Genomic DNA, 22,838 nt, shown 5'->3' with positions numbered 1-22,838 from the left:
CCAACAGAATTGTAAGCTCCATGGGGAAGAACTGTCATTCTCACTTTCATATCTGTATATCTAGTATAAGTATAGTGCCTGGCACACAGTAAGTCAGTAAATAAATGATTTTCATTCATTCATTCATTTATGACAACTAAACTCCCTTTGGCTCTATGGTTCTGTGAGGCAACAGGCAAGATTTTATTTTCCCTCATCATTAAAGATGGATATAAAAGATGAGAGAGAAAAAGCACAATTTGATTTTTTTTCTTCATTTTCCCCTATTCCTTTAAAAATAGAAAACAATAAAAAGGTTTTTTTAAGTTTTTTTTCAAAAGAATCAAGCAAAATATTCTTATAGATGGAATGTTTTCAAATGCGACAGTATAATTTCAAAATTGACTTGCATTTAGTCAATTATCTCATCTCAATAAGTAGCAGTAAATCAATCTGCCCAAAACAAATGCCAGTTGGAGAGATTAGAACACTCTTTAGTGCTTGCCTTTTAATTGCTTTGGAATTCCCTTTGCTATCAAAACATATAGAATTCCTATAATTCAAACTATGAGCCAAGCAATTTATTATTTTAACATGAACCAGCTCATTTTCCTTACTATTTTAAGGTACCTTAAAAGTTTTATGAAATTGAAATAATTTATTTAGCAAAAAGAGGTAGTTTATGAAGGCAGAGACTGTCTTTTTATTAACCAAAGGTGGCTGGAACAGTCCCTCGTACAAAGAAGGCACATAATACCTCCATTTCACTTCATGTCTTTGCATAGGTTGTCTCCCATAACCCTTCAAATAGCAATCAGTTCAGGTGTCACATCACAGGGCCTTTTCTGATGATGTCCTAGTTATTATTAGTACTCTCCTCCCACTCTCAAATTGTTTTGCATGATTGTGCATTCACTCATTTGTATACATATTGCATTCTCCAATAGAATGTAAACATCTTGAGGGCAAGAGCTGGATCAGTTTTGTCTTCATCTGCCCAGTACCAAACACAGAACATTACACACAGTAGGCACTTAATAAATGCCTATTTATTGAACTGAACTTTGCCATTTAAAAATCTTAAACAATATAAGAATTAGACAAGGAGAAAACTGAGCATGCTGCAAAAACCACAATGTAAACCATCCCTGACTCTCACTCCTTCACCTTTCATCAGTCCACTTACTTGTTCAACAGTTTCAAAAAAACATCTATACTAACCTTCTCATTGCCTGAGCTGTGTTATGGTAAAAATAAATAAAAAATAAAAAATAAAAAAAAAGCATGGGACTGAGAATCAAAAAACACAGTGGTTTCTTGGGTAAGTCAATAAACCTATCTGGGACTCAGTTTCTCATTTTACCAAGGTAAGATAGGATTTGAAGTTTGGACTAGATCTAAATCTATGATTTTAGTTAAGTCAGTTACAGCTTATTTACATAGATACATACAGTCTTGTGATGCAGTCTTGGAGGGAAATAAAAACTTAGCTCTGGAAGAAATCTTAGAGATCATTTAATCCAATCACTAGGTGAAACTGAAACTCCTCTACCTCATTCTCAGGAAGTGCTCATCCAGCATAAGCACCTCTTGCATCCACCTGCTTCATTACACTCATACCACAATCACCCTATTTCAGGTCATCATCCCTACCTTACTCATCTGTAGTCATCCAGTTTCTTCCTTTCTAACTCTGCCTCTAGGCAGCTGCATAGTTCCTAAAGTACAAGCCTGATAACATCATTCTGCTGTCCCCTGAGCTTCACCGTCTCCCTTCTTCCTCTAACACAAAATGCAAATGTCTCTGTTTGGCATTTAAAACCTTTCTCAACCTGGCTCCAGAGCACTTTTCCAGGCCGATCAGATTTTTACTCCCCACTCCACCTTAAAAAAACAAAACAAAAAACCTGGCCTATTTGCCACTCAAAAATTTTGTTTAATCTTTCTAGAATTCAATTTCCCCATATGTAAAATGGGAATTAAAATGTCTGTAGGACTTTATTTTAAGGATTAAATAAGATCATGATATAAAACACTTTGCAAATCTCAAAATGCTAATAAAAATGTCAGTTATTACCACCACCATCACCATAACCATCACCTTCAGTTCTGATTTTCTAGGATTCAACGAGTTTGGAAGTATTAGTATGGAAGCTTTCTCCACCAACACAGATCAAAACCCCTCTATAATTTAACTGTTAAATCCTTGGGACTTGCCTGAGGCAGGCAACAGTCAAGCGACTTGCCCATGGCCACACAATTAGTAAGTTTCTTAGACGAAATTCAAAAGAACTCTTCCTGACTCCAAATCCAATTCTCTATTCATTATGTCACGTAACATCTAGACACATACACCACAGAGCTATACATTTGTGCACAAGTACACACACATATATAATGTATGCACAGTAAGCAATATGACATAAAAGATGGCAGTCTGGCTTTGGAGTTTGGAAAAGTCTTACTTACGTGTGAGCATGGGTAAGTCACTTGAGCTCAGTGCCCCTAGGCAGTTTTCTAAGCCTATAAATTATAGGCATATCAGTGACATATACTGTTAGAGAGAGTTTCTACTCTGGGACTAACCCATACTGATTAAATCATAGATCTGGAACAAATTTGCACAGACCGTATACAAATTTGGCATTTGCAGCAGTTGATAACATCTTTAAGTTTCATAATAAAGGTTTTCTTGATATATTTCAAAGAAAAACAAAAAGTATCTTAACATAACAATCTAAATAACTGGGAAACAGCTAAACAAACTATGATATGCCAATGCAATGGAATAATATAGTATATTTAAGAATAACAAATATGAGGAACATAAAGAAAAAGGGGGCATACTAAAAAATTGGAAATAAAGACAGAAGAGCCAGAAGACCAGTAGACACACTGACTATGATAACGTGCCAAGAAAAAAGGTACAACAATGTAAGACAGATCAACAAAAACAATGAAAGGGGATGTGGCGGGAGACACTGATATGAGGTTAGAACAGGAGTTCTTAACCAGGACTCTATAGACCACTTTCAGGGTTAGTAAAAATGAATGGGGAAAAAACACATTTTTATTTTCACCAAACTAGAATGGAAACTTAGTGTTTCCTTCAATTGCAATTGAAAAACAAAACAAAACATTATTCTGAGAAGGGGTCTATAGGCTTCATCAGACTCTCAAAGGAATCTATGACGTACAAAAGATTAAGAGCCCTATGTTAAAGATATTCAAATGCTGGTGTTTTTAAAAGTTTAATTAGTTTTAAATATATATTAAATTGGTTTTGTAATTTTTAAAAGTTGAGCTCACAATAAATTACCTTAAAATATATAAATGCATATATATTTATATATTATATGTATTACATGTATTTAAATATGTATAAGCAGCCTCTCATAGATGTCTTTTTAAGAATAAAGAACAGGCCTTCTGTCTTACATAAATGACTCATCTAAGACTAAAAGGTTTATTACCACCTATAAGTAAGACAAAGCTTCATGTTCTGAAAGCTGATATGTAAGGAAATGATCAAAGGAGTCTGTGAAATGACTCAGTGTCAGAACTGAAGAGTCCTAAAGTATGGGAAGTCATCAGCAAGCCACAATGCACAGCTTCCTAAAAGATCAAATGCTGGAAACTACTGGTTTCAGAATATTATTTCGTTTTTACTGTCTTGCAGATACATTTTCTAAATTCATGACTTGCCATACAGAATACTCTGAAATCCACGGAGCTATTTTAGGAGATACATAAAAGATAAGTAAGTGCCTTTTGGTTCTCTTGGTGCCTCACACAGAAGTCCAGCCCCCTTCCTCCTGAGATGAGATGTCATTATCATCATAACTCACAGTTCTATAGACCTTTATGGTTTACCATATGCTTCCCTCAAAACAGCTCAATGAAGAAGGTAGTGCTGCCAACATCACGATCCATTATCCATGCCAATACTATACATCCATTCTACAGGTGAGAAAACAGAGGCTCTCAGAGGGGGGACCTAAAAGTAAACGTTGGGGCAATTAGATGGTACAGTGGATAGAACACTGGCCCAGGAGTCAGGAGGACCCAAATTCAAATCCAGCCTCAGATGCTGGGCAAGTCACTTAACCCCCACTGCCCCTCCCCCCTGAAAAAAAGAGTAAACGTAAGCCCTAAATCCAAGGTTACTGCTGCCAAAGCCAGCATACTTTCTAGCATACCACAGCAACATAAGTTAACAGTTACAAGCTCTAAAGAAATGAATATATAACTTCAACAGAAATTCTGGTCAAAGATTTAATATAATTATCTACAGAGAATCTTCTTTTAGACAATCTAAGGAATGAAGTGAGACCATTTTTGAGTGAAATGGATAAATTAATATCTTGGATAACAGGATCTTATAGGTCATCTACTCTAACTCCTCTCTACAATGTCCCCAAGAAGTAGTTATCCAATGTTAGCCAAGAAACCTCTACTGAGGAGGATTCACTATCTCTGAGACAACGCATCTTATTTTTCAACAGCTCTAATCATTAGGAAGTTCTTGTTCATGTAGTCAAAATGTATGTTATTGCAATTTCTACCCGTGGTTCCCAGACTTGCCTTCTGAGGTCAAGAAGAATAAGTCTAATCTTCCTCCACAAGGTAATCCATTACAAATTTCAAGAAAGGTAATAAGACCATCCTCTCTAGATGGTGGCTGGTAAGCAGGGACTAGAGAGAGCTCTGTTACCGAGTCCCTCCAAAAACCTATAAAAAATGGCTCTGAACCAATTCTAGAATGGCAGAACCCACAGAACAGCAGAGGGAAGCAGGGCTCCAGCCCAGGACAGCCTGAATGGTCTCTGGGTGAGGTCTATTCCACACGGAGCTGGGAGCTGGGAACGGAGTGGAGCAGAGCCCAGCCTGAGCAGCGTGGACCATCCAGACCAGAAGCCAGGCGGAGGGGGCCCTAGCGCCCTGAATCAGTGAGCTGCGGCAGTTACCAGACCCCCTCGACCCACAAACACCAAAGACTGCGGAGAAGGTTAGTGGGAAAAGCTGCGGGAGTAGAAGGAGTTCGCGGTTTGGCTTCCAGCCCCGGGGGCAGTGGCGGTGGGGCAGCTACAGCTGTTGTTACTTCCGGCTCCAGGCCCACCTGGTGGGAGGAATTAAGTGGCGGATCAGAGCAGGGGTGCACAGCCTGCTGAAGATCTAAGCCCAGTTCGGGTTGGGGGTTCTTGGGGAAGGAGCAGTGCAGGTCTGACAGAGCTGGCACCTCCCCCCCAAACGTAGAACATAGAACTCGTTAGTCTACAAGCAGTCATACCCCACTGAAAAACTCAAGGGTCAAGTTAGTGGGTTGGGAATATGGCCAGGCAGCGAAAACGCGCCCAGATTCAGTCTCACATTTTGGATTCTTTCTTTGGTGACAAAGAAGACCAAAACATACAGCCTAAAGAAGACAACAAAGTCATAGAGCCTACAACAAAAGCCTCCAAGAAAAATATGAACCGGCCCCAGGCCATAGAAGAACTCAAAAAGGATTTGGAAAAGCAAGTTAGAGAAGTAGAGGAAAAATTGGGAAGAGAAATGAGAAGGATGCGAGAAAACCATGAAAAACAAGTCAATGACTTGCTAAAGGAGACCTAAAAAAATACTGAAAAATATGCTGAAGAAAACAACACATTAAAAAACAGACTAACTCAAATGGCAAAAGAGCTCCAAAAAGCCAATGAGGAGAAGAATGCCTTGAAAGGCAGAATTAGCCAAATGGAAAAGGAGGTCCAAAAGACCACTGAAGAAAATACTACTTTAAAAATTAGATTGGAGCAAGTGGAAGCTAGTGACTTTATGAGAAATCAGGATATTATAAAACAGAACCAAAGGAATGAAAAAATGGAAGACAATGTAAAATATCTCCTTGGAAAAACCACTGACCTGGAAAATAGATCCAGGAGAGATAATTTAAAAATTATTGGACTACCTGAAAGCCATGATCAAAAAAGGAGCCTAGATATCATCTTTCAAGAAATTATCAAGGAGAACTGCCCTGATATTCTAGAGCCACAGGGCAAAATAGAAATTGAAAGAATCCATCGATCGCCTCCTCAAATAGATCCAAAAAAGAAATCTCCTAGGAATATTGTTGCCAAATTCCAGAGCTCCCAGATCAAGGAGAAAATATTGTTAGCAGCCAGAAAGAAACAATTTGAGTATTGTGGAAATACAATCAGAATAACCCAAGATCTGGCAGCTTCTACATTAAGAGATCGAAGGGCTTGGAATGCGATATTCCGAAGGTCAATGGAGCTAGGATTAAAACCTAGAATCACCTACCCAGCAAAACTGAGTATCATGTTCCAAGGCAAAATATGGATTTTCAATAAAATAGAGGACTTTCAAGCTTTCTCAGTGAAAAGACCAGAACTGAATAGAAAATTTGACTTTCAAACACAAGAATCAAGAGAAGCATGAAAAGGTAATCAAGAAACGGAAATTGCAAGGGACTTACTAAAGTTGAACTGTTTTGTTTACATTCCTACATGGAAAGATGATGTGTATGATTCATGAGACCTCAGTATTAGAGTAGTTGAAGGGAATATGCATATATATATGTATATGTTTATGTATATATATATATATATATATATATATATATATATATATATAAGTGAATGTGTATGTATGTATATATCTATGTGTATATGTATGTATGTGTATATATATATGTTATATATAAACACACGTTTATATATGTGTGTGTGTGTGTGTGTGTGTATATAGAGGTAAAAGAGAGAGAGCAGACACAGGGTGAGTTGAAGATGAAGGGAAGATATCTAAAAGAAATAAAATGAAATTAAGGGATGAGAGAGCAACATACTGAGAGAGGGAGATAGGGAGAGATAGAATGGGGTGGATTATCTCGCATAAAGGTGGCAAGAGGAAGCAGTTCTGTGGGAGGAGGGGAGAGGGCAGGTGAGGGGGGAATGAGTGAACCTTGCTCACATCAGAATTGGCCTGAGAGGGAATACCATACATACTCAGTTGGGTATCTTACCCCACAGGAAAGAAGAGGGAGGAAGATAAAAAAAAATAAAAGGGGGGGGATGATGGAGGGGAGGGCAGATGGGGGTGGAGGTAATCAAAACAAACACTTTGGAAAGGGGACAGGGTCAAGGGAGAAAATTCAATAAAGCAGGATGTGTTGAAAAGGAGCAAAATGTAGTTAGCCTTTCACAACATGAGTATTGTGGAAGGGTTATACATAATGATACATGTGTGGCCTAGGTTGAATTGCTCGACTTCTTAGGGAAGGTGGGTGGGAAAGGAAGAGGGGAGAGAATTTGGAACTCAAAGTTTTAAAATCAGATGTTCAAAAAAAAAAAGTTATTGCATGCAACTAAAAAATAAGATACACAGGCAATGGGGCGTAGAAATTTATCTTGCCCTACAAGAAAGGAAGGGAAAAGGGGATGAGAGGGGAGGGGGGGTGATAGAGGGGAGGGCTGACTGGGGAACAGGGCAACCAGAATATAAGCCATCTTGGAGTGGGGGGGGAGGGTAAAAATGGGGAGAAAATTTGTAATTCAAACTGTTGTGAAAATCAATGCTGAAAACCAAATATGTTAAATAAATAAATTTAAATTAAAAAAAAGATATATTGGGAAAAGGAGCAATAAAGGAGAGGGGGAGAATGAAAAAAAAAATAAGACCATCCTCTTCTACCCTGCCCCTCCTTCTATCTCCAGGCTACACATCCCTAATTCTTCCTACCAATCCTTGTATGCTATGATTCCCAGTCACTTGTTCTGGACACACCCAGATTTATTAATGTCCTTCCTAAAATGTTAAAATGTTGGATATGATACTCCAGATGTGGTCTGACCAGGGCAAAATGGAATGGGACTATCACCTCTCACTCATAACCTGCATCTCAGTAGCATGAAGCTCAAATAGCTGACTCTAAAACTGAACAAAGGGACAAACTCTAATATCAAGAAAAATATTTGTGATTCTGGCCCTTAAATACAATTTAAGGCTATCAAAAGCAAGAGAAACAAAATCCCCACACTCTGTGCAGATAATTGGTTAAAAAATAAAAATAAAGCTTTCCTTCCGAAGCCTTTATTGGAGTAATCGATCATCCTCAGGCAATGTCATCATTCTCTGTGCAGGAAGGTAATCTGAACTGCCCTATAAAATTCCAACCTTTACCTCATCACTATCTTGTCAAGTAACATCAGATATCAAAACCCATGTTTCCATTCTGCTTTAACAATAGCTTATGAGAATAATAACACACATTCACATAGCATCTTATAGTACAAAGTACCTTCATCACAAAAACTATTTGAAACAAGGAGCTAGGTAGTTCCATTGTTATTAACTCCATTTTACAGAATAGGAAACTGAAATTCAGAGAGGTCAAACAATTAGCTCCAAAGTCACACAACTACTTGAACTGAGGTTTTTTGACTCAAATCCTAGTTCTCGCTATATCATTTACATTTATGTATAGTTCTACTATATCATTTCATATTTATACTTCTGATATTTCATATTATATGAAATTTTTATGAAATAATGCAAATATTAAAAAAAATTGCCCATCACACCAGTGCAGGCGATTTTAACCTTCTTGATGTCATGGACTTTTTGGCAGTCTGGGAAAGCCTACAGACTCCTTTCTCAGAATGCTGATTTTAAATGGATAAAATAAACACATAAGATTGTGAGGAAAAACTTTTATAGGGAGATATAGTTATCAAAATATTAACCCCAGATTCAAAATCCATGCAACAATGGAAACATAATGATATATGTAAAGCACTATCAAGGAAAAACAGAAGAATTATAATGGCATTTTTCTTATAATTGTTTAGAAAGCATCGTTCTTCCCTCAACACCTTAAAATGCACTAAGAGAAGTCAGGGATTAGGAAGGGAAGTAAAGGCTATTAGATGAGAATGTCAGGGTAGAAAGACTAGCTATAATGGAAAAAACTGAACAAAGGCTGTTGCAGGGAGTGAGGACCTGAGTTCCACTCCCTGCTCCTTCCCTCTTTTTCTTTCCCCTGCTTTCCACCTCCGTATCTAGAACATCCTCCCTCTCCACAACCATTTCTCATTCTCTCCCTTCTTCTCTATCTCTCCTTCTTTCTCTCATTCACTCTCTTTTTTCTGCACCCTCTCTGACCACTAGGTAATTTATTCCTCTTTCATTGAGCTGATGTTCTAACTCAGTCCTTATTGTTTGCATTGTAATGAAAAAAAAGTGATAAAGAGCTGAAAGAGCTGAAAAATAATAGTAACATGGCCATAAAATATGGTCAGAAGCAAGGTTCCCTTTCTTCTTTTAATTATTTCCCATTTTTCTAAATATATTGCTTGTTTGTTCATATTTATTTGCATGTCGTCTCTCCCATTAGATTGTGAGCTCCTTGAGGGCAGGGACTATCCCTGCCTCTTTTTGTATGCCCAGTGCCTAGCACAGTACATGGAGTCTATGTAATAAATGCTTAATAAATGTTTATTAACTAACTGATAAACAAGGTCCACTTTTATTAAATGGTATTATCCTATTTTAGCTACCCTACTGCTAGGCATTTCCAAATGTATAGCTAGGCAGATACTCATATTACACACACAGTCCTTTGCCAAGCCAATACTCAAAGACTTTCCAACTAGGCAGAATATTCCATAACCTATGCTCCACTAATAGAACCTTTCAGAACCTAGGGCCACTTCCACACCACAATAAGGCACTGAGTGGAGAAATGTTACCAATGCAGAAACATTTATACATTTTATGGCTTAAATATGCAAAAAATACCAATATATTTAAGAACACTGCAAACAGGCACATATTACAATAGATTGTATGCCTCTTGCTCAAGCTTATAAAGCACATATATAGATGTTATCTATATATGTGTGTGTATATGCATATACATACACACATACATATATCCAAATATAAAATATATGTATATAGGTTTCCTCTCTAAAATATATTACACAGATATATGAAAAGAACTTAAAAGAGTAATAGGTGTGATCCTTCTTAACACAATATGGTGGTTTTCCCCATAAGATTAGTGATTGCTATCTAAGGATTAGAATAAGGTGAAATGATTGATGTAGGATTAATACTTCTTTCTGCTTATAGCTATCCTTTGGTTTGTGGCTGAAGTTGTTATTGTAGAGCCTAGGACTGTTCACAACCCTGCCTCTTACAGTCATGCTTGACATCTCATTTCTCATTGTTACATGTCACCATTATCATCAATAGCAGTGTGTCTGAAATACCCATTTGTACATGGCACAGGGCCAGCTTCTGTGCTGTATAAATTCATCGGACACAATCCCTAACCACTAAGATGTTTAACAGTTTAAAACAATCAATAATAATACAGACATTGAAAGTATGTAACAAACAAATAAATTAAATAAATATAAATAGCTACATTAAGTGATAGAATCTGATATTGTTGTTGGGGTTTTTTTTAACAGACTATGAGCAGTACAGATTTTTCTTCTCGAACCATACTAAAAAGACTATGTCTTTGGAATGAAAACAGCTTAAAGAGAGATAGGCCTTCAATTCCAGGTGCTGCTGTTATGATGGATGAAACCTGGCCCTGTTGTACAAATAAGTAAATGAAAAGAAGCATCTGCACCTAAATTTGAAAAATACACTCTGTGAAATGTGAGCACCAATTCCATTCTAAGGATTCTTTCTGATCTGCTGCATCTTCTCACCTTAAAGGAGGCATGCTGTTCCATGTGGCGTAGGAGCTGTGGCTTCTGAGCAGCTGTGTAGTCACACACCGTGCACTTAAACTGTTTACCTGAAATGACAGTATCAGAGTAAGTGAGTCAGAGCTTATCCACAGCTTGTACCAATAACATCAGCCGTGCAGAGCACAGGGGAGCCATGCTCAGCAGGAGAAGCTGTTTTAGCCCCAGCGGGTTCTAGTGGCATAAACAGGGTTAAAGAACTCTACATGGACTAAAAGAAGGAGGGCACCTTAGAGATCATCTACAATACTGTAAACTGAACAGGCCCCGAGGATGATGATACCCTACATGTAGGTAATACTGCATGTTACAGTTTACAAAGCACTTTGCCACACATTATATTGAACATGATCTAGGCTTGTCATCTTATTTTAGGGAAACTGAGACTCAGACAGTTAGGTGAATTACCCAAGAGTAAGTACCATAGCTAACAAGTGGCAGGCCTTCTCGCCTAGTTCTAGGTCTTTAGCCAGCCCAGCATACTCTCTCTTTCTATTAAAGAAAGTCCCAAGAAATTTGGCTTCTGGGAATGTACAGGTGAATTGAGACAAACAAGAAAACAAAGTCCTCTACTATGTTAAATATACAAGTTGTGAAATTAATGTTACTAATAACATTAGCAATGTTACTCATAATGGCATGATTAATATATTGGATATGCATCATTTTTTGCTTCAGAAGAGTCGGGACAAAGTTTCAATGTCACAGCTGCTTTGAAGCAATTCAATTAAGTGCACATTTGCCCAGCTGAGAACGAAAAAGTTTGGCAAAGCTACTCCCAGAGTAAGAACTGGCTTCCTTTAAGTGAGGGAACGCTTAGGACCTGAACATCAGAAGCAATTCACATTCCACCTCAACCTAGTTCTTGGAAGAGGAGAAACCAGGTAGAAGTGGAGAACCCTGAAATCCTCATTTGTCCTAAGGGTGTAACAATAAGATATAGGTGGCCTTGGTTCAATCTCTTGTCTTAATTCCTTCTCCGTAAAATGAGATTTGATTAGATAACTTCAAAATTCTACTCCAGTTCTAACATTCCAGGCTCCAACATTCTCCACATACAATGTATATTGGATTGGACTGGATTGGATTTTGCTAGCATTCTGCTAAGCTCTGAGAATACACATAAAGCTTTTGTCCTGAAAGCAGCTCACAATCTAATGGTGGGAAACAACACTCACATGGAAGCTGAAAAGCACTGGAATTTGGGGGGAAGCTGCCCCCCAAAACACAATCTCCTTGGCTACCCTCACCAATACAAAATGCATCTTCTCAGGCACTCTGACATATCCTGCCAGAGAAATGAGGAGTCATTTTCTTTGCCCCTTTCTGGTTGTCTATCTACCATTTCACTCAGAAGTCACTCTTATTCAGAAGTTCAAATACATACATACACACACATATACATATATGTAAATATATATGCACATATATATGTATGTATATATTATTCTATCCAGATTCTGGTGACCATTATCTAACAATCCCTAGGTCATTCTTCATTTTTTCAGAGTTCAGGACTTGGCTCACAATTTTCCTTTCCACTCTTATACCCTGACCTTATACTTGGGGACTTCAGTTTACATGTTACAAACACCCTTGCTGCTTAGGTCATCAACCTCTAAATCTTATGATCTAAACCAGTGGTATCAAACTCAAATACAAACAGGGGCCACTAAACCCTTTTAAAGATCCCTATGGGTGCATATTGACTTAGAAAACCATGTATTAACATTATCTATATTCTATGGTATTTTATTTATTGTGTTAAATATTTGCCAATTACATTTTAATCTGATTCAGGTTGTATCTAGGAGTATTACAGCTGGCTCACATGCCACATTTTTGACACCTGCAATCTGATCTTCACTGTACCCCCAATTACACAAAGGTTTCATCATCACTCACCAATTTTATACCGCTATAATCCAGAACTCCATGATCATGAACTCCAAAATTCCTTTTTCTGATCATAATATTTTATCACTTTAGATTTTCCTTTGCCTTTGACCCCCTAAGCCTGTGAAGATTCCTTACCCTGACAAACAACAACCTATGCCTTGGTTCTTTCAAAGGCCATCACCCCTGCACTGGTCACACTGCACTTTCTTCCCTATCTCAACCACTTGGTAAATCAATTCAACTCTATACTGCCCTCTAGAAACAAATAAATCCCTTGTCCTGTTGCCCTAGAGCTGAACACATCTTGCCAAACCCTAACCTTGGATTACTCCCAACATCTGATTCTTTCACTCAAATTTATGTACCATTAAACAAAGCTGGACAAGCAATAAAACAGTGTTGACTAGTTACAAGAGAAATTCATCTAATATAAACTCAAAAGGGTGCTCCCTAAGGCAGGTAATCAACCCCAATCAAGTTTCTATCCCCTTCAACATAATGTCTGCTCCAAACATTCTCATCTCTTCTCAAGCCTCCACAGCACTGCTTCTCCCAACTCTTTCAGTTAAGGACCTTACCTCATATTTCACCGAAAAAATTTGTAGCCATTCACTGAGAGTTCCCTCTTCTCTACTTTTCATTCCACATCATTCAGACCTCTTGCCTTCTCCTTCTCTTCTGTTTCCTTGACAGAACAAATCCCTCCACGTGCCCCCTTGATCTCATCCCCCCGTCTTATCCAGTATACTGACCACTCTATCATTCCCACTCTCTCTTGAATCTTCGATCTTTCCTTATGTATTGGCTCCTTCCCTACTGCCTACAAATGCACCCATGTCTTCCCAAAACAAAACAAAAAACCTCACTTAATCCAACCATCTCCTCCACCTGCCATCTTATATCTCTATACTCGTCAGTTAAACTCTTGGAGAAATCTGCCCATGCTAGATGACTCAATCACCTGCAGCTTTACATCTATGATACTAAGAATGCTACACCAAAAGAAGTCATACTGGAATGCTGCTTTGATCCACTAGGCTGACTAGGATAGACTACAAATTCATACTATGTAATTTCAACTGCTTCCTTACTAGTACATGACAATATTTTCACTCTTACCTGACTCACTGACTTCCTACTGTGCTGTCCATAGTAACTACTCAGAACATTCTCTTCTGTCCACAAGTCAAACACACCCTCCTCTCCCCTTCCTTTTGGCAAATGACCTTGGCTTACACTTTACTGAAGTAATTTAGGAAAATGGGGAAATCTCCTCAATTCTATACCTCATACTTACTTGCTATTTTGTTTTTTGTCTTTGGTTATCTGTGCCTACCGTAGTGTGTGAAATATAGAAGGAGCTCAACAAATACTTGTTAAGTTAGATTATACAGTACTTACTAGAAACTCTTGGGGATTTGAATACCCATTTGTAATAAGCAAAATTAATTTGGCCCAGGATTGGAATGACTCCATTTGCCCAAAGTATTAAGAAACAGAATTTCATACAGAATATTCATAGTATCTCCCAGGCAAGACATTCTCCTTTTTAAAAGCTATCAGAATGTTCCATAATGCTGTTTTCAAGTTCTGATACTCTTCAGTAAATGGAAAATCAAAATGAATTGAAAACTCTATTTTCAAATCATACTACAAGGTTCCAAACTTTCTGAAATGAATATCCATGTAAGCTAGGTCTTGTGCAAGGCAAATAAAACAAAACTCATCCTATTAAATAGTTGGCATAAAAATGTATTTCAAAATGTTTTTTAAGCTTTCATTCAATGTAATAATTAAAGTAAATAAATGTATTTCAATTGTCCAGTTACAATTACCATGCAAGGTGACAAATTGTAGTTTGATACTTGGCCAAGAACATAAACTAAATTTTAATGAGCATTTACCATTTACCAATGAAAAATATCACTTGGAAAGCATAACATTAAATTTTTTGAGAAAAAACTTAACTTTTTCATTTTTGTGCAACTTCCTTCATCTATACAAATGCATAGTTTTCTTCATATTTATGGTACCTTTTCACAAACAATTATTAAGTGCCTTCTGGATTCTGAAAACTAAGCTACGTAACAGGAAAATGCAAAATTTATGAGACCCAGTCTCCGCCTTCACTGAGTTACACGTGTCTTGCCTTCATACGTATAGCATCAATGCCACTCAAAATTCAATAAGCATTTCTAAAGTGATGGGCACTGTGCTAGGCACTAATGATACAAAAAAGAAAAACAAACAATCCATGCCCTCAAGAAGCTTATTATTTACATAAATAAGTAATGAATGTTCTTAAACAAGCTAATGAAAATGTTGATATTAGTAATGGTAACTTATGTCAACTAATTTGTAATTATTCATGCTTGCCATCTTCATAGTAAAACGTGATCCTGGGAAAAGAAGTCAGTCAAAAAACATTTTGTCATTTACTATAATGTCATTCTGATGGAACAGCAAAAGAACATGTGCTAAAGAAGTGTCATAAAGTGGAGAAAACTAATTATCTCACTGAAGATCAAGAGTCTACCATTGTGAGTTTGCTAAGAGCTCTGACAAGCTTTGTATGAAAAGGGGAATATAAAGATTTCGGATGTTACATACTAGCAAAAAGCCATTTCTCCTTGACTCTGAATCTCTTCAATAAAAATTGCCAACACTTTTACAAAGCTACTGGCAGCTCCTATAAAGGAGAGTTAGGAAAGAGCCTGACACAAGATCTTTTGTTATCTAATTAAAATGATGAAAATCTGACTCAGTGCTAATCATAAAAAGTAATAATTTGGAACTACCATTTTTTTTGTAATTTCCTCAGGGAAATGGATGATATTGAATAATTTTATTGGCCAGAGGTTAGAATGATACCAAATGGCGAGTAGCTGAGTAGGAAATGCTTAAATTTTCCAATAATGAACAAGGATACAAACAAGACAATAAGGAAGATACAAGAGGAACAGAATGTGTAGCAGCACTTCTTAAATTTCTTGACTTGTTTTTATCATTTTGCCTGTTTCGGAGGGACACAGGGATGTTGCTAACATTGGCAAGCTTCAAATTCCACTTACTGTAAAAGATACAGTAATTAGAAATCCTGCAAACCCCAAGATCCCAAAAGCTATGTCAGTAAACTATAAACGTTGATAGCTTCTACCAAACTAGAAAGACTTTAAGAGCAGGCCTGGTGTCCCACTATCTGTAGCTAAGAATGGAGAGGTACCTCCTCAGAAGGCTATCGATGAAGACTTTTTTGGCCAATTCTGACCAAGGAAACACATAAAAATGCAAAACGGCCTCAGTTATGTGTGGCTTGCTTCTCCTTTCACAGTCACTATATATGAGCAGTAAGAAAGGGGACAGAATGTGCTAGAAATCACTTGGTCTTCTAACCATCTACAAACATTTCTGCCCAGTGACGAGGGAGCTGAGACAACACTAGCAGAACTGAACTGGATACATCTCTATAAACACTAATTTCGTGAAGGTACAGCAACATGGAAGGGAGGGCTCTAGGCACCCCTTGGAGAGGCAAAGAAAGAAGTTGGCAGAACTGATTTCATTGTACACTGAGAGGACGTGAGAAATGATCAGTGTGACATGTATTCATCACACCTTTCAGTGCTCAAAATGAGCATACAGAAATAACCACCATACAGGTGATGAAAACAAATGCATTAACATTTTGCTGAAGAAGCAGAGAAATTCCATAATGACCCCAACAAGATATTCATCACTAAGTCAATGTATACTTTGATACCTGATGACTTTAATACAAAAAGTCACCCTATCGGAGACGAGGCAAAAGCTACTTTGAAGTGAATAGAATGCCATACCTGGAATCAATCAGACCTAAGTTCAAATCCACCCATAGAGACTTAATAACTGTGTGTTTAACATAGTGTCTGGCACATAGCAGTGCTTAATAAATGTTTGATTGATTAACTGATTGACCCTGAACAAGTCACTTAACCCTATTTGCTTCAGTTTCCTCATCTATAAAATGAAGATAATAGTAGCACCTCCCTCCCAGGATTGTTATGAAGATTAAATGAGATAATAATCATAAAAAATCTCTGAAACAGGCCAAATGATAAAGACAGTAAATAAACCTGGCCCATAGTAAGCACTATAAAATGTTGGCTATTACTATTATCATTATTATTAAATGAAAGGTTCTAATGGCATGTTAACTACTCAGATGCTTCATGCCAGTGTCCTCATTGATATTATTAGCAAAAAAATAAAATTAAGGTGCGGAACACGATGCGCTCCAAATGAAATCACAAAAATTAAAAGGAAAATCTACTATATTCTAATAGACAAGAAACAACAGGGCAGAAAAATAACAATCATTTATGAATTGGCTGTCTAGTTAGCAATCACATTACTAAGCAAAGTAAAAACAAATTAGAAGAAATGATAACAGTGAGAGGAAGACATTTAATGGGTTTACCACATCTCCAACTCAATCTGTTTAATTAAGCTGCAGACTCAGGAAAAAAAAATGAGACAAGAAACAAAAGTAAAGACATTGGCTCTGTCATAATTTCTTAGAGAAGTTGAGCCCAATTCGAAGCCAAACAGAGGAGTCTGAAAATTCCTAGAAACCACCTCAGCCATAATCTTGCCAACCAGAGGGACATGAGAGCTAAGGGCAACACTGACTCAGAATACAAGCTTATCTGCAAAATAGTATGGTGGAGGATACTTGAAGGCCACAGCAATATCACTTCACAAAATAATAAAAGGCATTTTAGTAGGAAAAAACCTTCAGAGTTATGTTAGGCAGCTCATCCTAAGAATACATACAGATTAATCTGGGAGGACAACAAATACACATGAAATTTAACAGAAATAGTGGCCTTTTTAATAGAGATTTATTTTCATCAGCAATGATAATGGAACCATCCACGGTATTTGGACTCTAAGACTACCTCATCCTGATGCCACATGGGAAGAAGTGGCATTATATTTAAGAAGACAAAGTCAAGGAGCATGGCAGAACCTAAACAAATGCAAGAAGAAATCTATGACAGAGGACACAATTTTAAAGATATCCAGGGATCAATTTTCAAGATATGTCAAAGAAGGGAAGACTGGAAAACAATGGAAAAGCGGGGCAGTGCTTCATCTCAGCCCTGCCCTTCCTCCCCCAGATAGGTGAGCAAGAAGACAAGAGCAACTACCAACCCTTATGGTTACTTCTTCATCTCTATAAAATCTTTAAGAAAATGGTTCAGGAATATATTAGATGTGTCCCTGAGGTGAACAAGAGAAGGGAACAAGCAGGCTTTGCCAATGATTTTCTATGGCAGACCACATCTTTGAGGTCACAGTATTGATTGAGAGAGGTAGAGAATAGAAGAACCTGTTATGTCTATTTTATATTGATTTAACAAAAGCATTCCACTTGGTAGATCAAAATGCAGTTTTAAAGTCTCTCCTCAAAGATGTTTTATACATAAGTTTACTTAATATTATGTCGAATACACAAGTCATAGGTTTGTGTACGTATGTATATGTGCACTTTTAGTTTGTAATGTGAATCCTAGAGGAAGAGTACAGACTTAATAACTAAAACTATGATTCCTTAAAAAATAAGGCAACTAAGGCAATCCACCAAAGTTTTTTAAATAGACTAGCATTTGTATAGAAAAATCTATGTATTTGAGCCAACACTAATTATAATCATAATGATGTAATAATAGAAATGATATACTAGCTTTGTAAAACCAATAAATCTTCACACATCTCTGACAAACCACTATTAATTCTGTTCAACAATCCACTAAGTGTTGAATCAAATGATATGTATAATAGGTAAATATATGCTTGCACAAGTTGTCCATTTGCACTTGGGAGATGTCTTGCACAATTCCAACAAAAGGAGGATTTCCTAACAGTGACTAGGTTCTCCAAATGTTCTTAATCACAGATAACATTGTATCATTTGCTTTGAGTTCTATGATACTATGGACACTATGGAACCTCCTCAGTAAAGTCCACAATGACACAAAAGATATATTGGTCTGATTGTTCTAACCATTCATACTGCAAATACAAAGTGAATTTGATTAATATGGAAATGCTTTACATAATTGCACATGTGTAACCTATATCTGACTGCTTGTCACCTCAGGGATGGGGGAGGGGGAAAGAGGGATAGAATTTGGAACTCAAAACTTTAAATAAAAATGTTTAAAAAATCAGGAAAAAATATATATGACCCACTGTATGGCATTCAGCTTAATGGGCCACCTATTGAATTAGGCTTAAAGCCAGATGCATGAGATTTCAATCTAGAGGGGCCCTCAAAGACCTTCTAGTTCTACACTATCACTTTAAAGATGAGGAAACTTAAGTCTTAGGGACATCAAATGACTTTGGCCAAAGTTAGTTGTTACTGTTGAGTTGTTTCAGTTGTGTTCAACTCCTCATCAAGCAAAGATACTAGAGTGCTTTACCATTTCATTCTCCAGCTCATTTTAAAGATGTGGAAACTAAGGTAAACAGTGTTATATCACTTGACGAGGGTCACAAAGCTAGTAAGTGTCTGAGACCAGATTTGAACTCAGGAAGATGAGTTTTTCTGTCTCTAAGCCTAGCACTTTAACCACTGAGCCACATAGCTGTCCCTGGTAAAAGTTAAACAGGCCAGTTAGTCAAAAGTCAAAATGCACTTATTATAAGCAGAATTAGAAATAATTCAACTCTCCTTCCATAATGCCATACTTTCTCTTTACAGATGAGTAAAAAGGGGGAGTCAAAAATTGAGTAGCCAGAGGATAACAGCATTGAGCACTTTCAGGAAACTACCCGTGGTCTTCAGTGATTCTAAGTTTATTACATCACAAAAGTCTGTGTCTTTAACACCAATATCCTCCCTGTGTTGCCATGTGGCTGGAAATATATGTGAAAGATGCTAAGCGAGCGAGTTGGGCTAGACAGTCTCCTATCCACCTCGACACTGGTCCATGGCCTAGTTCTTCTGTGTCCTGGTTCACTGGATAAACAAACTTTATAGAATTGTCTAAAATAAAGCAATAAAGGGATCCTGAAAAAACTAAGAGGCTTTCTTATAAGTATACTGAATAAGCTTTAATGCATAGATTTGAGGCCTATCTTTTGGCTACTCAGAAGCCTTTTTCCCTCACGTATAGTGTATGAGACAGCTGAGATTGCTGGATGAGTGACCTATGGATAACTGCTAACATTTACATATCATTTTAAAGCCTGTAAAAGATTTTTACATATATTATCTTACTTGATCCTCAAAATAACCCTGTGAAGTAGTTGTTGCTATTATGCCCATTTTACAAATAAAGACACTGAGACAGAGAGATGTTAAGGGACTTGGCCAGGGTCAGGAAGCTAGAAAATGTCTGAAGATGTCTGAACAAGTATTCACATTTGCATTTTCCTGATAAATGAAGTGTCACTAAAGTATATGCTGATTTACCTTTATATGGGAGAAAATAATTGGAGCTCTTCTTTTACGCTTTATTGGATGACATTTCATTCTACATTTAGCCATAGGATCTCTCATTATGAGAGAATACAGAAAAAGGCACTTCCTCCACTCAAATTCAATTACCATATTCAACTCTCCACTTGCCTAATTACCGCCTGTTCCAGCATGCTTGAAGACTGAATAATTCCTCTTTGTAAATTTTGCAAGAAAATTTCCCCTAGACTCCAGTATGTGGTGAGAGGAGTAGGAAGGAACCGAAAGAACTAAGGGTACTGAACTTAAAAGAGCTTTTATTTTATGATTAGAGAATTCTTATTTTGATTACACAGTAAGTAGCCCTGATTCATTTAAGCCTGACTACTACACTATGGGTTCTTATAACCACTGGGGATGGGAGGGGGAATGGGACTCTGGAACTCAAAACTATTTTTAGCCTTTCATTAAATGTCAGGCAAAGTAAAAGTACTTCCTGGCTGATTACTTCAATACTTAAAGATCTGGGATCCCATGAATAGAAAGCTTCCTTCCATCAATGCTGATCATAGTCCTTACTATACAGTTTCATGAGGAGCCATGACCAAAATAATTCCCCATTTGAGGGCCACCATTGGTTATAAGCCTCCCCAAAGTCAACGAGGCTTTGCCAGGATCACATTCAGTGCCTTTTCAGCTTGCAAAAGTCAGCTAATTCAGGCCATGATTCTTTCACTATATTTCCCTCCTTCAGATACCTTGTATATGTTGTTCCCCAAAGACCATAAAATTATATTGCCTCCAGCACAGATCTCTTCTCTAAATACTTGATTCAGTCCTGCTACTTTTTCTGCACTTCAGGGACTGTGGTGTTAGGATCCAAGTATGTTGGTTCCTCTATCCTTGATAGAAAAAAAAAAGTCTGTTGAAATGGTTTCTGAAAATCTTTTCCCGCTTTTCTTCTGTTGGTAATCCTCCTTTCCTTTTCATCCCTGAATGCCCTTGGGGTGATCTTGCGGGATGACTTTTCTTGGTTGGATATTTTGTCAAGCTTTCTTTAGATAGGTTATATTCTTCACTGTTCCTCTCTGCTTTATGAGACAATACTATTCATGATCTTCTACCATCCTCATCTGGTAGATTTTAGAGATGAGTTTATATTTAACCCAGTAAGTTCATCGGTAACCATCTCTTTCCATTTGGATAATAAATCAGATGTTTCCTGACTAAGGGGCTCTATGGGCTCTTTTGGTTTTCTTGATGTGGCAATTAATTTGCACTGTTCAAATTTCTGGAGAGAATTCTTATTCTGTGTCTTTGTCATTTCCATTTCTCATTTTTTATTTTCATTAATTTGTTTAAATAATACAGGATTAAAGTTACCCATAAAAGGAAAACTAAGTAGAAGAATGGGTTGAGGTCTGGACTTGGCAGTCAGGAAGGCTAGGCTCAAATCTAGCCTCAGATACTTCCTAGACGTGTGGCCCTAGGCAAGTACCTAAACTCTGTCTGCCTCAGTATCCTCATCTGTAAAATGAGGATAACAACAGCACCTATCTCACAGGGTTGTTGTGAAATCAAATGAGATAATAATGTTAAATGGCTCTGCAAACCTTAAAGCCCTGTATAAATGCTAGCTGTTATTATTAAAGCAAAGCCCTGCATTTTCAACATTTATGTTTTACCAGTTTTTCTATATGGAAGTAAGATATAAAACATCACTACATCTGAGGATATAAAGATTTTACTGTAATCACTGTTTGTTAACTATGCATCTCTAAAAAAACTTTTGTTGATTCAATAGAGCAAAAATACTGGCTTAAAGATTGGCTTCTAATAAGGTATCTGATATAATAAATTCTACATTATAAAATACATAAAACATATAACAAAATTATTTAAGATTCCTTGAAAGATAATAACATATATAATCTTATTTGGTAATCCTGTGGTTATTAACGCCCAATGAGGAATGAAAAACTAACATATTCAAGGGATATATGATTTCATCCACTTCCAAGTTCCTTCTGATAGCTTATTCAAGCCAGGACTGGTGCTCAAATTGAGAACAGGGAATGAAAAGAGACCCCTGTAAATCTTCTAGCAAATAACAAAAGGAAGTTTGCTTAATAATAGCATGGAAAGGATATTCAACAAGGATACAGCACTAAGTAGGCCATGCGAAGCTTCCCTGCCATCGTACTGGCCAAGTGGTTTGTCAGTCAAACGAGAGGGAGGAGCTCCTGATTCCATCTGGACCAGCCTTTTCTACTTAAGCCACCAGGAAACTATATTTATTATTATAATAAAATTAATCAAGCCTAAGTACCCTATACCAATTAAGTCTCAAGGCAGATTTCAATATCTTTTAAGGAAAAACTGGCCTTGCTGAGATGAATGATATTATTCTATTATTCTTATTGAGTGGGATGGTGAAGCCCTCTCATGGAATTTAGATCTCAGTTTTTCTGTGAGTTAAGTGGGATGAATGGGAGTGGGGACCTTTCAGCATGGCTCAGGGCTTCTGATTGACAGCTACGCCTAAGTTTCAAGTCACCTGAACTGTGTCCTCACCAAATAAGGAAAAAAGTATCTTTAAGAGTTTGGCATTGGCTAAATTGTACCTGGGGTAATAGATTTCTGCATTTAGATTGTAAGCCTGAACTCTACCAATGACAGTAAAAGGCCAGTGGTGGAGAGGGTTGTTTAAGTTAGGGTATAAAGACCAAGTTCTGCCCTCTGAGCGCCAC

The 22,838-nt window shown here is 37.3% G+C and overlaps 1 protein-coding gene across 1 annotated transcript in view; it reads right to left on the bottom strand.

The window, feature by feature from the left end:
* The window catches only part of ZFAT (zinc finger and AT-hook domain containing), a 304,336-nt gene that overhangs the window by 101,736 nt on the left and 179,762 nt on the right, over positions 1-22,838 (bottom strand). Inside the window, exon 11 of the mRNA XM_036741178.1 lies at positions 10,704-10,792. Coding sequence (XP_036597073.1) covers positions 10,704-10,792 — 89 coding nt within the window. The remainder of the gene's footprint in view (positions 1-10,703; positions 10,793-22,838) is intronic.

This window comes from Trichosurus vulpecula, chromosome 1 (assembly GCF_011100635.1).
Source record: "Trichosurus vulpecula isolate mTriVul1 chromosome 1, mTriVul1.pri, whole genome shotgun sequence".
Taxonomy (NCBI): Eukaryota; Metazoa; Chordata; class Mammalia; order Diprotodontia; family Phalangeridae; genus Trichosurus; species Trichosurus vulpecula.
This window is presented reverse-complemented; position numbering and strand designations above follow the sequence as displayed.